Source organism: Castor canadensis, chromosome 9 (genome assembly GCF_047511655.1).
Source record: "Castor canadensis chromosome 9, mCasCan1.hap1v2, whole genome shotgun sequence".
In the NCBI taxonomy this organism is placed as follows: domain Eukaryota; kingdom Metazoa; phylum Chordata; class Mammalia; order Rodentia; family Castoridae; genus Castor; species Castor canadensis.
The window spans coordinates 153,214,372-153,230,409 of NC_133394.1; the positions used below are offsets into that span (position 1 = coordinate 153,214,372).

Genomic DNA, 16,038 nt, shown 5'->3' on the forward strand with positions numbered 1-16,038 from the left:
GGCACACCTTGGGCTTGTAGTTCACCAGTCCACAAATATTTCCTCTGCACTTGCTGTTCCCTACCCAGTCGCCCACTCCTTTTCTCCTCCACCTGGAGAACTTCTCCCCTCACTGGACAGTATCCCAACCATCCTCCATTGGGGTGTCTACCCCATTTATTTCCCCCCAGCAGTCAGGGCTGAGGAGGCCTAACTGAGGTGCACAGGACAGACCTGTGCTTTCCTCTACCTGTGATGCTGTTTTTTGAAATCTCAGCTTATCTCTCCTGAGGTCCGAAGTGGTCCCTAACTCTGAGGTGTGAGTAGTGAGGGTAATGACAACACATCAGGGCTGGTGGCAGAGATGGCATCAATTCACAAGGAGAGGGAGGCAGGCTGTCTGTCAGCATGTGCTGGAACACCTATCAGCCATTGGCCCTGGGCTGGAAACTTCTCTTGACCTTCCCACAAACCACCCTGACTCCACACACCTGCCACAAGAGTCCCTTATCAGCACTGACTTTCTCACTAGGACATCCAGCCCCCATGTCTCAAGCCCCAACCCCTAATGACTTGAGCTGGATGTCAGAAGGTTCTGTGTGCACTGACTTTCCCTCTCCCCACCCTCCCCCATATTCTGGACAGAGGTGTCAGTGTCTCCACGTGTGCCCTGGGCATCATACACAGACATACTGGACACTTACTTTGTCTGGATTCACTGATTCCAATGACATGCACCCATCCCCGTCCAGCGGGTGGGAAGTAACCGGGGGCAAGGGGCTGAGGGAGTCTTGCACTGTGGAAAGTCGAAACCTGTCCAGCAGGGAATAGAGCCTTTGGTGTCTGAAACACAAACACAAATGAAACTGCAGTATAGTTTATCTTTTAGTCTCAAGTCTGCAAATTAGGGTTCTAGAAACACACAACATAAGGAAAACAAGTGGTTCCTTAAAGGAGGACGCCATTTGTTTAAAATTTCCCTTAGACACTCCAGCAGGTGATAGTGCAAAGTCAGACCCCAGCTGTTTTTAACTACCACAACTGACAACTCATTAATTTTTTCCAAAAATCTCATTTATAATCATTCCAATAGGCAATCCATGGCATAACAGCTAATAAAGGCAGTCTCAATGTATGCAAAACAATCTCTGCTAAGATCAAAGTGCACAAACTCTGCTATTTAACCTCCCGTAAACAAGTAAGAGGAACTGTATGCCATTAGCAACAATCATCTCATAGAAGAATCATTTCATCTGGCCCAATGACCAATTCTAGGATCAAACATAATAACAAGCTGGGTGCTGGTGCCTCACACCTGTAATCCTAGCTACTTGGGAGGCCAAGATCAGGAGATCACAGTTTTGAGGCCAGCCCAGGCAAATGGTTCGAGAAACCCCCATCTCCAAAATAAGAACAGCAAAATAGTTTAGAGGTGTGGCTCAAGCGGTAGTGCCTGCTCTGCAAGCACAAAGCCCTGAATTCAAACCCCAGTCCCACGAAAACCCAAAAACCAACACATAGTAACAGTTTGCTCTTCTACCATCTTCCACCTGAGTGGAAACTTTGTAACGCAAGTTATGCCATCAGTTGGTCCTATAAGCTGAAAATTCATCAGACAAGAGACACTACAAGAAAGACCTCTTAAGACTGAAATCCCACAGAATTTCTCTCCTACACATATGCAGGCTCTCCCCCAAAATGTGGCAGAGGAAAGAAGGAAAAAGCTGCTCTTTCATTTGTAGCCATGGAACTATGCTCTCATTACAGATGCAAGTGCTTCTGATAAAGGCTTCTTCTTATCTATTTTTATTTTTTCTTTTTCCCATCTCTTCAGAGGGTTTACTTTGAAGCCAGAATCATGGCAGCTCAGAGGCACATGGGTTCATCATGAGAGTAACAGAGGCTTCTAAGAGACTTTCAATCAGGTGATTGAACAGCTATGAAAAGACAGAATTTAACAAGATACAGATGTAATCAAGAGCCAGGGAATGCTCTCAGATTCACTCTCTTACCTATTGATTTTATTATGTTTTGACTTTCCTAGAATAAAGCTGATAATTCATATTCCCACTCATCGCAGGGCAGTGAATAGAGGCAACAGAAATATCTACTATCCCTCGAACAGCCAACAGGCTCCAGGTGTCCTCTACATAAGCGGCAAAGTGTGAGGCCATTGTTCTTCATGTCTAATAAGGTGAGATTCCACTGTTTGAGATTCAGGGAGTCTTTCTACCATGGTAGCCCATCTACACAGCATGTTAGTTTCTTGGCCTGCACAAGTCTTTCTGTCTTGGGTTATCTGAATGCAAGTGCTCCAATGTTATAGTCTCACCTCTGTGCAAGCCCGCTGCTCTGGAGGTGCTCCTGGATTCTGTTCAGTTCTTCCACTGGCAACTGGGCCATGCTGCTCTACACATACAAGAAGACATCAGTGATTTTGTGACATGTAAGGAGTCACAATAACCCTAAACTCACTTATAAAGGATAAACTGGTGTGTAGTTTCTAATAGCAAGGGCACACTAGAAGCAGCTGGTCAGATACACACAGAATGACAAGTCTGTCTAAGGCATACGTGATCCTATCAGTGGTTGTATCAAGAAAAATAAAACATTTGACTCACCCTGCTAAGTTTTGATATAAATTACGATTGGTGTTCTTTTTAGTACCTGTAAATTTGCAGCCAAAAGCATTTCCACCCGGCGACAGGCCAGGGTATCAACCATGCGAGCCAGCGCACGGAAGGGGGTGCCCAGGAGCCTGTCCACATACAGCGTGAGCACGGCACCTGACTGGCTGAGATGAATGCCTTCCAAGCACTGAAGTGTTTTCTTCAGGGTGGTTGGCTAATATTCAAGACAAGAAAAGAATAGGAGCTGATTATTTTGCCAAATGGAAACCAACACTTAAGACATTCCACTACTCAATTTTTAAGACAGAAAGTAAACTGGCAATAGTAGGCAGAGAGAAGACTTACAGTTGACAGATTTTCACAACGAGACTGAATTGCCTGGATGAAAAGGCCACTCGCAGCAGAATTTCGATGAACGGCACTAATAAAGTCCTGCACCGGAGGCTCATGGGAAAGGCTGATCAGATCTTGAATGTGATTCACGATGAGCCATGTTAAGTGCTCCGAGTCGTGGAGGTTCTGACACTAGGAAAGATACAATGAAAGATCCATTTTCAAGAAGGCAAGAAGGCAGATAGTAATTCCAGAGGAAAGGCCAGAAAGGGTAAGAAGGAGAAGATAAATTCCAAATATAAACTTTGCCTCATTGAAAACAGTGTTTGTTTGAACACAAATAACTGAGGAAGCAAGAAGTCTGAAGTTCAGCTAGAGTCCACTACCTCTGAATGCGCGTGCTAAGAGGCCATGGGAAGTAAGGCCCTACTGAGGATGTCCAGCTCCCAGAGACACTAGCAAATGGTCCAAGATCAGGGGAAGGACAAAAAGAACACAGACTCCTTCCTATGGAGATGTCAATCCATGGCCTGCCCACAGGCCAGGTGTGACCCTGGTAGCAGCAGCAGCATGAACAGCCCAGCATGGCCCTCAAGAGTCACTGGGCCAGAGTGCATGTGCATGGGAGCAAGAACGGTCCCCATCACGGCACCTCCTGCTGCCTCCTCCCAGGCTCCAGGCCTGGCTCCTGAGGGTGCTCATCAACATTCTAACAGGTCAGTAGGGAAAAAATCCACACTGCCACAGTTTTGATAGACTTCCTGAATCCAAAAGATTGATCTCTCTATTATATGGAAGAAATTTCACTTAAGGTTTAGAAGGAAACAAGAAATGACAACTTTTAAATGCCTGTAGCCTTTTCATCTTAATGCGTAACATTTTTAGGCAGAAAACAAAACCTGATTAATTCCTTGGCATCTGGTTAATGATTAATATCTTTTGTTTGGGATCATTTGGCAGTATTAATTCATAAAATTATTTCTTCCTACATGTCTGTGAAAAAAGCAATGTAATATATTATTTCTCAAAAGTAGAACAAGATGGAAGGACTATTTTAACATTGAGAATGTCAATATTAGCAGATTGCCATCACCATGTAAAAAATTCCCTTATCCCAACTACGTGAAGTCTGTTTCCGATTCTTGAATTTCTTTCTTTCTTTTTTTTCGGCAGTATTGGGGTTTCAACTTGGGGCCTGGTACCTGTTAGGCAGGCACACTACCACTTAAGCAACTCTACCACCAGCATGATTCCTTCTCTGATTCAGACCATTTAACTGTCTAAACTGCTTTCATACAGGTGGGGAAAAAGCAAAATTTAACACCAAGTTACCTTAAATCAGTGCAATCACAGACTCTGCTTTCCTCTACTTGTCCTGTTTACCAAAAATCACATGGTGATACTAGTTTCACAGTTAAAAACTCCATAAAAGTGATTTTTAAAAAGACATTCAAATAGAGATCTATTTTAAAATCTAACAGCCAACATTTAACACCTTCCATACACACTAACTGGAAAAAATTTAGTCAGAACCTACAGTCAATGCACTTATCTTGTTGTTGAAATCACATTAACAAAACAGCCAAGCATCACCTCTGGCACGGTGCAGTTCCTGAACGAGTTACTAAATGATCTGAAGACCAACCTAGGGATTTAGCAGAAGGGGTGCCAAGTATGGTCTAATCATACATCAGAGGGCATTAAACATGCCACTATTTTTTAGCTCTGTTGGACCTGTGGATGACAAGTGGCCTCACTGTCAGAGGATTCACACAAACACAAACATCATCCACGCAGTCCTTTGCCTCCCCCTCCTTGACTCCTCATAGGCATTTTCAAACTTACAACATAATCACAGAAGAGAATGAGGGCCCCTCTTCGCACTATCTCTCTATTGCACATTCCAAGTTGGGCAGCTGAGTCAGAATCCTCGTCCTCACCAGTCTTCTGGGGGCTAAGCGACTTCGTGCAGGAGAGACTGTGTCTCCTATGGAGAGAGAGATGCACCAGCGGTGTGTCTGGGATGGCAGTGGGCATATGCACAAAATACTGAGCATGGTGATACTTGGTTCTTGCTCTCAAACAGACAAGTTATTCTCAACCTACTACATCAGAATGCTGTGCACATAATACATACTCTCAGTCATCTGTTTCTGGGCTATGATAAGGAACATGGGTTAAAGGGCAAAGCTGCATACCCAATCAGCACTTCTGTTTCAGAACTCACAATGGCCATGTCTGATGAGGTAGCAGTTCCTTTTGAAATTCCCATCTGCCTCACACACTGACAACTGTAGAAAGGAACCTTCTCGCTTTTATACTTTGCTATCATTTTCTAACAAAACATGTCCCCAGTACATACGTTATTGTGCGGTCACGGTCTAAAAGTGTTTCTTCCCCACCAAGGAGGTTCTTTCACTCACTGTTCTTCTTTCTAAATAGTGGGGATTATAAACATTTAGATTCTCAATTCTAGCCCAAACACTTAAAACATAATGACTGCTCCTCTGGCTTCAGGTCTGACAGGAGTCTGTGTCCTTCCCAGGGCAGGAAAAAAACCTGCAGAACCTTCTGCTGAGGCCCACAGAAAACAGAGGTCACATTCTGAAAAGTATCAGCCAATCCTGCAGCCCCTAAGGATCTAGAAAATGACTATTACAAAACACTCTATGGTTTAAAAACTTCTTAAACTGCCATTTTGTGTTTCTCAACTCATGACCAGGTAACAAGCTGCAGGACAACCACACGCTTAAGTCCTGTTCAACAAGCCAAAGGGCAGACCACTAGTACCTGCAACACACTTGAACATTAAAGCCCAGTGCTCCAGGGGAAGCTGGACTCAAAAAGCTAAACTCTTAACAGTCCAGCTCTAGCCCATTTCTATGAAATGGACTAGGGGAACAGGGCTTGCCAGTGATTACCATGGGGTGGCCACAAGGCAACAAAGCTTGAAATGATGGCACTGTCCGCTACCTGACTATGGGTGGTACACAAATGAGTTTTACTGTATATCATTAGTCAGTTAAGAAGCTGTCAAACAGAAGTCCAGCCCTTTCTCAGGTGACCCCATGTTACTTCCACTCACAGACAGAGTAGAGTCTCTACTTACAATTCAAATGCCAGTAGCAGACACTAAGAGGATCAACCAAATTTAGCTCCAATTTGTAGCAGTGCAGCGCCCACCCCCACCCTACAAATCTTGGCCAGATGCTGCTGGCAAATGAGCACTCCAAATCCAGGATAACTACACCTGTGGCGCTCAGGATGAAATCATGGTAAACAACCAATATGTGACACAGCCACACTAATCTACATGTGGTGGGGGGGTAGGACAGTCACAGTCCACCCAAGGTGAGACAGATCAAAAGCAAATAGTAAATCCACGGTGACAAGAGTCCAGAAAAGAAGGAGGAGGAAGTAGAATCCATATGGGGATTTCCTGGAGCCCTGCTACCCAAGTGTGGCTTAAGAAACAGCTTTTTTTTTTTTTCTTTTATTTTTTCTGTGGGACTGGGGTTTGAACTCAGGACTTCACATTTGCAAAGTAGGTGCTCAACTGCTTAAGCCATACCTCCCAAGTGTGGCTTAAAAACTGGTGCTCATTTGGGAGCTGACCTGCCTGAAAATTAGAAATAGCTTAATTGTCCAGTGAAGGAAAAAGGAAAGTCTGGTGAAATCATATTGAATCTCCCCATTCCCTCTTGAACAAACTGCAGCATGGCTTTTGCCCTCACCACCATCTACCAACAGGGAAAGTGTAAACACTGCTGAGAATCAAGGCTCAAGGGCTGGTTGAGCTGTGGGGGCCTTCTCACCTTCACTGTTCTCCTGTCTCCCCCAGACTTGCCTCATCTACAGCTAACTCAGGCTCTGCTCCCTGAGTCTTGCCCAGTATGACTCAATCTTGGTATCCACTGACTCACCTAAGAGCCTGATTTAAACACAAGTTCTTGGGGCCACAAATCCTAAATTCCCTAGTCAGCTGGCCTAGGGGTGGGGCTTGAGGACAGAACTAGTATGAAGGAAGTTTGTGTGTGGAGCTGAGGCACCCCTGCCACTCAGAGCGCAGTCTGTAGACCGCAGCATCAGAAGCACCAGGGGTTCGGATGAAATGCAATCTCCTAGGACCCGGGGAGCTGGTGGCTTCCAGTCTTACCATAATGAGCTGTTGCTGCTGGTTTACATACACATATAAGAAGCACAGAGCCTGGGGACACTGACTGCTTGTCTCAGTTCTTCCAGCACTCAGTTACTATGACAAGCCTAGATATCCTCTAAGCATTTAAGTGCTGTCACGGGTCTGTCTCCCTCAGCTGAGTGATCTACACGAGGGCAGGAAGCAGCATCTATTTTTTTCTTTGCAGATCTTACTACACAAAGCACAGAGTGGACGGGCAATCACATCCCCAACAGGGGTGTCTAGCTGGAGAGCCTGACAGGAGCCCCAGCCTCCCTGCACCAAGCAGAAGAGCTGATCTTATTTGTTCTCAATTCCTTCCAGAACTTCTCCCCGCCATGACTCTCAACCTGTCCAGAAACTGCACCAAGGACTTGACATAGCTCACAGCTTTACTTCCAAACATGCTCCGATGTCAGAGTGAGTGAGCACCTGGTCACACGGAGGCTTAAACCTAAAGTCTTTGCAAAAGGGGCCACCCATAACCAGAAACTTAAGTCTTTCTGAATGATAAAAAAATTTTGTAGTTCCAAACAGTTTTGAAAATTGCTAAATAATTACTTCATTATCTAAGAATAACCAGAAACACATTTAACATGTAATGAAATTAAGTTATTGCAACATGTCTAGCTGTGGAACCAATTTAAACCCTAGAACCTAGCAGGAGAGAGACAGCTTGACAAGAGCAAAAGGCAAGATGGAACAGTGTCAAAAAACTTGTCAAAGAAAATCATACTGAAAAAGCAGCTGCTTACTTTGAATGCCTGTAGTCAGACCACATTTTCTCCTACAATGAGTGCCCATAAAAGAAAGATTAATATGCAGACAGAGTTTTATAAAGCCTCATGAAGAATGGGAAAATGAAAATGACTTCATAGCAGCCAAACCTCAAGTTACTGGGCGTCTCAGGCCAAGCACTTGGGTGGGTGCTCTGGGCTTGGGAAGCCATGCACCTACTTGGGCGTCTGCTGCACCTCTGCCCACCAGCGGTGGTCGGTGTGGTTGACAAGCAGCAGGATCTGACACCAGAGCAGCACAAGGGCTGGGTGTGTGGGCACCATGGAGCGCACCCGCACATTCAGGCTCTCCAGGGTATAGAAGCTGCCCTCACAGCCATCGCTGGTGAAGAGTCTACTGGCAGCTGCTGTGATTCTCCGGAACATTCCTAGAACCAAACAAAGTAAAACCGATTATGGGGAAATGTTTTTACTTCTTGTCTCAGTTCAACACTAGGTAGCTACATAAAGACTTTACATAAAAAAGATAAACATTCTTCCTGCCATTAATGTTCAAAGTAATTGCACATAGAAAACTCTGACTTTTCTAAGCAGAAACAGACCTTGTACTCATTTTTCTGGTCAGCCTAGAAAGTGATGTCTGTACTCCCCCACTGATTTCCCCCCTCTGTTGGCTGGCACTACCACATTCTCCAGGAGCTCCAAGCCATGTGCTGTTGAAGCCTGAATATAGCTGTCAGGGGAGGTGGCTGCAGTTCACTCAATGCAGGCCACAGTTGGTCCTCCATGAACCAAGTCATAATCAGTGCAGGACAGCGCTTACATCATGCTCCTCTCCTTGGCTTGCTGAGAACTGAGTGACAGAAATACCACAAGAGGCATAAGGGAAAACATGGTAAGAATCCAGGAAGGGAGGGAGAAAGAGAGGGGAGGGAGGGGGAAGACAAGGCACAGATCATGCTGGGCTACTGCATTCTCCCTGAAGACCATAGATGACCACGAACCAGCAGTGGCCTCCACTCCTGACCACAGACCATCCAGAGACTGGGCAGGCCATACTACACCACTCATTAATGACCGACCCAGTTAAACTGCCAAGTCTATCCATGTCACCCTTCACAGGGCCTGGAATCAATCCCTCCAGCAATTTTGATTTCACACTGTTCCTTTCTTTGGATAAACACAGAGTCAGCTTGCTGTGCTGTTCTCTTCTTCCTACATGGCTTCACAAAGACAGAGACGTGGACATTCTTACAAAGCACAGCAGGGACACAGAGGGAAACGGAGACTGTCCAGCCAAGGCCTCAATCTTCTCCATAGCTGCATCTCCTGGCATCACTGTTGGAGTCAAAAATCTTATTTCTGATTTAAATTTCAACACATCCCAAATGTGAAAGCCAAAAGCCGACTGCACACTTCTTACGATACCATGATCCATTAAACCTACAACCTGAGACAGAGAAAAAGACCAACAAAAAGCTTGATATTCAGAGGTCCCAGTGCTGATTCTGGTCCCTCTCGGCCTGTCCATGGATTCCTGGAGTTTCTGTACGTTGGTTTGCAGTCAGTACTCCAGCACTGCCCTTCTCTGTGGCTCTCCATCAATGTGTGGGCTATTCATGGGTCAGCAGACACAGTGAAGAGGTATCTGCTACATGGAAGGAGCACTGGGGCCAAGCCATGGGTGCAGATTTGTTGGGCATGTCACAGTACACTGTGATCAGAGATGCAGTCCAGGTGACTGAGCTAATTCAGGCTCCAATCAGACTGCCTGCCGCCATAGTGCCTGTCACCTGTCTGTTACTTGGCTTCTTCATCTGAGATGGAATGAAGAATAACACCTGCTCACAGATCACAGCAAACCTGAGCATAGGGCTCACACAAAGCCTGCAACCAAGAAAACAATCCCCACCTGGACTACTGCTGCCCTCACTGCTACTGGGCACTATCAGGAAGAGCCAAGATGGAGATGAAATAGCATAGAGGAGTAAGTCAGGCTGGCTCACTGGCCTGGAGGAAGCTAGCTATGCTAGCAACAAGTTCAATATTAAGCAAAGTCTGAGATATTGGCCAGCCTGTGCCTCATCTAGAAGTGGGACAGAAATGAAAGACTAGGATAGGACAGTGATCAGAACTATATGGATAACTACAAGAATCATTCCCAAAGGCAATAACCAGACTCACAGGGGACAGAAATCTACCAAGAAACAGGAACAAGAGGAAGGAAATAGAGATACAAGGGTTGGGGAGCATAAAACAGTGCAAAAACAAATTCAGGGAGATTATGGAAGACATCATGTGACAAAAGGCTTCAGAAGAAAGAGGTGGGTCCAGAGTCGATGACAACTGAGAAAGGACACAGCTGACCTTTCCACTAAGGAGGGCAGGACACACACAGCTATAGATGAGAACAGAGAAAATGGACCATCAGAAGCAGCAAGATTTGAGGCCAGCTTGGGCAAAAAGTGAGATCCTATCTCCAAAATAACCAGAGCAAAAAGAGTTGGAGACATGACTTAAGCAGTAGAGCACCTGCCTAGCAAATATGAAGCCCTGAGTTAAAATCCCAATACAGCCAAAAAACAAAAACAAAACAAAACAAAAGACAGGGGATGGTGAAGAAGAAGGCAAAAGGATGATGACTGGCTTTGGGGAAAGGATCAAATAGTTTCCCTTCATTGCAGGAGATTGTTCAAAGGATGTCAGTTCTAAGATGAAGAGGGGAATAGAACAAACACAGGAAGGATCAGTCTTTTCTCTCCAGAAGGTGGGTGAGGAAACTTCTATTGGGGAGGTGAAGTCTGAACCCATTGTGAGACATGTTAGGAGGGCTGGGACAGGTTCTGTAAAGCTCCCAACTCCAACTGGCTCCTGAAGCAACCACTACCCCATATGATACCTGCCTCGTCCTGTCCTTCCAAGGGCTTCCCTGAATTTCGTCACCATGCGATCACCTACTTCCATCCTCTGGCAAACTGCTCCCCACAATGGGACACAGTTGCAAAGCCAGGAGGACATTTCCCAGTCCACTTGTAAGGCATGGGGGCTGTGACCAGCCACTACCAGACTAAAAAGAGAAAGGTGTATCTGTCATTTTCAGTCCAAGACAATGAGGCCATCTCTACTCTCCCTTCCTCTCCTCTTCCCCACTAGACACAAAAAATGCTGCAGCCTAGGACCTGCAAAACTATAGGACAGAAAGGAGCTTGAGTCCCTGAATCCCCACACGGAGGAAAGAACGGGTGAGCTGGGGGCTGGGAGGGGGAACTGTTACAAGGAAAAGCAACAGTTTCCTATTGTATGAAGCCACTAAATGATGATGTTCACTCCTTACAGCAGCTACATGACAATGCTGAGGACTTGGCAAGGGGTAGAAGATGCTTTTCAGTGGAGCCTCCGTTCCTGGTGTTGAATAGGTGACCAGCTGTCTGAGACAAAAGAAGACACAGGGCTTGAAGATTGTGAAGTTAGCCCAGTGCGGATGAGGGAGGCCCTGGAGAAAAAAAAAGAGGCCAAGGGCCCAGAGGCAGGCAACAACAGTGAAGAGAAGCAGCGGAGAGTGCGGTGTGCAGCCCTCTAGCCCTGTGCTTCGGGAGCTAACAGAACACTGAAAGGGAAGATGGAGGTAGCACCTGGCAGTAAAAGATGCCCTCTTCAAAGCAGACAGGAGCTCCACCACTTAGGAGCTCATACGTGCTGGTCTCTCTGAGGTTGTTTCTACTCACCTGTCACATAGTGCCCTGCAAATGTGAGCTACTACACTGACAATCATCAACCAAGCAGTAGATATGTAACAGAAGGGACAAGGTTAAGAAAGATTCTTGGATTTGCATTCCTGGCTTTACCACATTACCTTGAAGAATCTAAGTTCCCTCATTGGTAGAAAGGGGGAAATGGTCTAAGGATTCACTAGGATGATATGAGTAACACATACCACATACTCGTGAGAGAATACCATAGCTCCTGACACCCTCGTTACTGGCAGCCCTTATCCTTGCCCAAGTACAAAACTGAATCAGTGTCAATTTTACTGCTGTAGAAAGAACTATTTCTTTCTTCCAGTATTTGAACATGGAGGATACAGTAGAAACATGGGTCCTTTTAAACTCTGCCTAGAAAGAAAGGGGTGAGCACACAGTACCCACATCCTGCCCCCTCCTGCTTCTGTAAGGGTGATGGCACATCCCCATGGTCCACTATGGGGACTCAAAGAGGAAGACACAGCAATTCCTGTTACCCATGACTGGGCGCACATCTGGATGGCAGGTGGGAAGGAGGCACAGGGTATGGGTTTGGAAAGCACAAATGGAAAAGTTAGATAACCTTTTTGGGGCCACAGGCCAGAGCTTTAATCTGGCCATACCAACAATGGACAAAACTAAATCAGCCACCCATCGGTGTCTCCAGGAGTTTGGTTCCAGGAACACTCCTCCACAACCACCATGAATATCAAAACCTGCAGACACTCACATCCCTCACAGAACATGGTAACATACTCCTGTATATGTTAAATCATCTCTATGTTACTTACAAAATTGTTAATACAACGTAAAGGCTATGTAAAGAGGTATTATTTAGAGAATAGTAACCAGAAAAAAGTCTGGTACATGATCAGTATAGACAAATTTTTCCCCCAAGTGTTTTCAATGGCAGTTGATTGAACCTGGAAATACAGAACTGTGGGTCTAAAACCAGCTAAACTTCACCCTCACGCTTCTGGCTCCACCACCTGTTTCTGTTTGTAAGCTGACACATCTGACAAAAAAAAAAAAGATATTGGTTACCCTCAGTTTTGTAAACTGGAGGACAAGCATCTTTATTGGCTGCTCTGTTGATGCTGGATTGAATCTGAAATAGGCAAACAATTTTGGGATAAATTTTCCCTTCTCCCAATGAGAGGGGTAGCAGAAAACAAGAGGCCAAAGTTACTTTCAGGCTAATCCCTCTTTTAAACAGTAACACCTGAAATGGAAAAATGTAAAGGTCTCAGTTTTCAGTGGACAAGTGGAATGCAGTCTTTGAGCAATGCATACATAAAAACCGCCAATCTTAAATGCTAACTGTACCTTATTTTTATGAAAATACAAATGACTTATTTCAACCCTATCTTGAGACCAATCAAATACAGTAATTCTGTTACCTAATACCTTTTTAAGAAATAGAGTCATACTGTACAGGAGAGAGAAACAGAAAAACTTATATACATACACATACAACCTATCTACAAATGCTGCACCAACTAAACACTATCCAAGGAAACTGGAACAAAGCCCGTGTGTCTAACAAAGCCAGGCTTTTCCAGTAGAGTGTGCTGCTCTCAGTGTACCTGTTCAATCTGAAGAGGAGTCACTGACCATGTGGAGCTATTTAAGGTAATTAAAATTAAACAAAATTAAAAAGTGCCTCAGGCAAACTAGCTGCATTTTAGATACCCAGTCACACATGTAGCCAGAGGCAACTAAAGGAGTGTAGACATGAGACATCTCATGTTTGCTGGAAGTTCTGCTGGACAATACCACAATGCATAGTAAAAATATTCCCCTGATGTTTGAGGAAACAAAGTAGAGGAAGTTAGAGCAGTGGGAGGGCAAGCCCTCGCACCACAAAGAAGTTCATCTAGATAAACAGAAGGACACAGCATACCCAGCTCTCGTCCAAAGGAAGCAGGAAACATCTCTATCAGTATTGGACACAAACCAATCGACGACAAAATATTAAGATAACAAACATACTAAAACCAACCTGTTATTCATAAACAAGAAATATTTTCTTGACTTTAAATTTACTGCAATTGTCAATTAAGCATAAATCAAAAGAGCTTTAAAAAGAAAAATGGAAACTCATTCAGTATTAATAAGATGGCGTTAAACTACCATCCATTATCAAAATTAAACTGACTTGTCACTGTGCCAAGGATGACAGCAATTAAACAAACTAGCCCAGACAATGTCTTTTTCTCTATGGCTCCATGAGGCAGCCTACCTCTCCAACCTCTGCCTAAACCCATGCTCTTCACAGTCCTTTCTCCATGCTCCCTGCATGCACTAAAGGATGGCTCTGCCACCCGCTCAGCAAAGCTCAACAGGCCCCCTCAGGAGACCCTGCATTCTCATCTGTTTTTATCTATCACTGTAGTGCTCCTACTTTCTCCAGAAAGACCAAGACCTGTAGTTATGTACTTGTGTACTGTCCCCTCTCCACTGACTGTAAAGTTCCACAAAGTCAAGAATCACACTTGTTTTTCTCTGACCTCAGCACACCCAGAGCCCAGCATGGTGGCAGGTCTGACTATAAATCTTGTTGTATGAATGAAGGATGAAAAAAAAGAACTGCCTTTTACTCTAAGGGTATGCATATAAAATTGAAAAAGATTGTAGAAACCCACCTCTCCCTGGGACACTGGGACAGAAGTTAAACATTGCTAGAGAACTGTAAAATACTGCTAAAGCACTGTAAATCTCAATGATAACCCTTTATTGTAAGTGCCTCTTGTAAGATTTTTCCTTTAAATGTGCTGAGATGCTAGGGTTTGGGGAGGTTTGACTCCCTAAGTGACAGCTGTTAGACGCTTCCCCAGGGCCTTCACTTCCTTGAGTGAGGGAATGCTAGCCAGGCAGCCAAACTGCCCTCATGCCAGCACTGGTCACTTTGAACCCAAAGCACAATTCTGGCTCCAGAAGGCACTGCTCCAATAAGCAGCTTACATTGGACTTTTATTACAAGTCTTGGTAAACACTAAAAGATCCTGCAGTCATTTCCACCCAGCAGACGACCTATGACTGGTGCCAACACAGTCCTTCATTTGCATGAAGGATTGTCACGATGGGTGCAGACACCCTTGCCACGCCCTACTCTGGTTATATACGCAGGTTGTTTGGCTGACTTTGTAAGCAGCTGGGAGACATGATCCTGTGCTGTCTCTGGTGCTGCAGCACGTAAAGATTTCTCTCAAGTGGTCTACCTTACCTACCTTTGAGTCTCATCTACTAGAGTGACAGAGATGGTAACATGAAGAAAAGAGAAGATCTAGCAGTGGAGGTAAGAACAGCAGCTTGGCAGCCAGAGCTACCATGCAAAAGTGTCAGTGGAGTAAAAAAGCATCTCATATGATAGCAGAGGCTGTCAGTGGGAGCAACCTCCGGCCAGTTGTGGCTGATCAGGACCATGTTGGCAGAGAAGAGAATGGCAGGTCTAGCCCCTCCAGGGGTGAAATTGACATCAGTGGAATGCAAATATCTTCCAATTACTCTGCTGTGCCTTCTTTTGGATGGTTACCTAAGAGTATAATTATAGGACCACATGCTATCAGATTTACTCGTATCATCAACAAAACATTTCTACAACTTGAGCCATGCCTCCAGCATAACATACATTTTCAAGTAGCACAATGAGCAGGCAGAGCAGGGCAGAGCTTCCTATGCCATAAAGAGTGTGCAGTGCTGGGCAGGGGCCACTGAGGCACCACAAGGACTACAGGATTCACCTACCAGACTTAAAGATGTGGATGAGACACATGAGCAGCGTGCCTAGCTCCTGGCAGTAGAAAGTAAGCTGCTGCTCACTCACTTCCACTTTCAGCCGCTTGGTGACGATGTCCTCCAAGAGAACACCAACCAGTTGTAACAGAAACCTTCCAAAGGAGGGAAAGGATGAGTGAATTAGGTGAGCCCTTATGCCAACTACACATGTGAAACAAACAAAGTAAATCTGGGTTGAGTAAAAAAACAGGCAAGGTACACTAAAAGTGGAGGTGAATGTTTCGTTATCAGCACCTCCCTCTCAGTACATCACCTTCCTCCCTTACAAAATAGCAGTAATTATACCACCCTCAAAGGGCTCTTAACATAAAATGACATCTGGTATTCTTTTAAAGCTTTGCAAACCATAAAGCATTACACAAATATAAGCTAATAATCCACCACAGGAATGTAATGTGGCACTTGCTTCAGTTTTAGTCACTTGCTTCACCTTAACAGAGGGAGAGCCACAGGCTGCCAGTGGAATCTGAAAAACAAATAAGGCTCCACTGACAGGTAACACATGAGGATGGCTAGCTGAAGGCACGAGGTGAGGAGGAGCAAATTCTCTGAGCAGCTAACTTAGTGAACACTTTGAAACCGGGTAGTTACTCATCCATGCAGCAGTGCTAAATGCCTGAATCGTGACCACTGCCCTAAAAGAG

General features: G+C 45.0%; 1 protein-coding gene and 1 non-coding gene across 7 annotated transcripts in view; both read right to left on the reverse strand.

Moving 5' to 3' along the window:
* Htt (huntingtin) overlaps positions 1-16,038 on the reverse strand; it is a 131,759-nt gene that overhangs the window by 31,422 nt on the left and 84,299 nt on the right. For all 6 annotated transcript variants that reach the window (XM_074042707.1, XM_074042706.1, XM_074042709.1 and 3 more), the window contains 7 exons: positions 15,344-15,486; positions 8,077-8,284; positions 4,788-4,929; positions 2,955-3,134; positions 2,647-2,823; positions 2,312-2,388; positions 684-822 (listed from right to left, as the gene is read on the reverse strand). In XM_074042707.1, coding sequence (XP_073898808.1) covers positions 684-822; positions 2,312-2,388; positions 2,647-2,823; positions 2,955-3,134; positions 4,788-4,929; positions 8,077-8,284; positions 15,344-15,486 — 1,066 coding nt within the window. The remainder of the gene's footprint in view (positions 1-683; positions 823-2,311; positions 2,389-2,646; positions 2,824-2,954; positions 3,135-4,787; positions 4,930-8,076; positions 8,285-15,343; positions 15,487-16,038) is intronic.
* LOC141411286 (small nucleolar RNA SNORD105) lies at positions 1,795-1,880 on the reverse strand. The gene has a single exon (XR_012436077.1). It is a non-coding gene; the product is annotated as a small nucleolar RNA SNORD105 (small nucleolar RNA).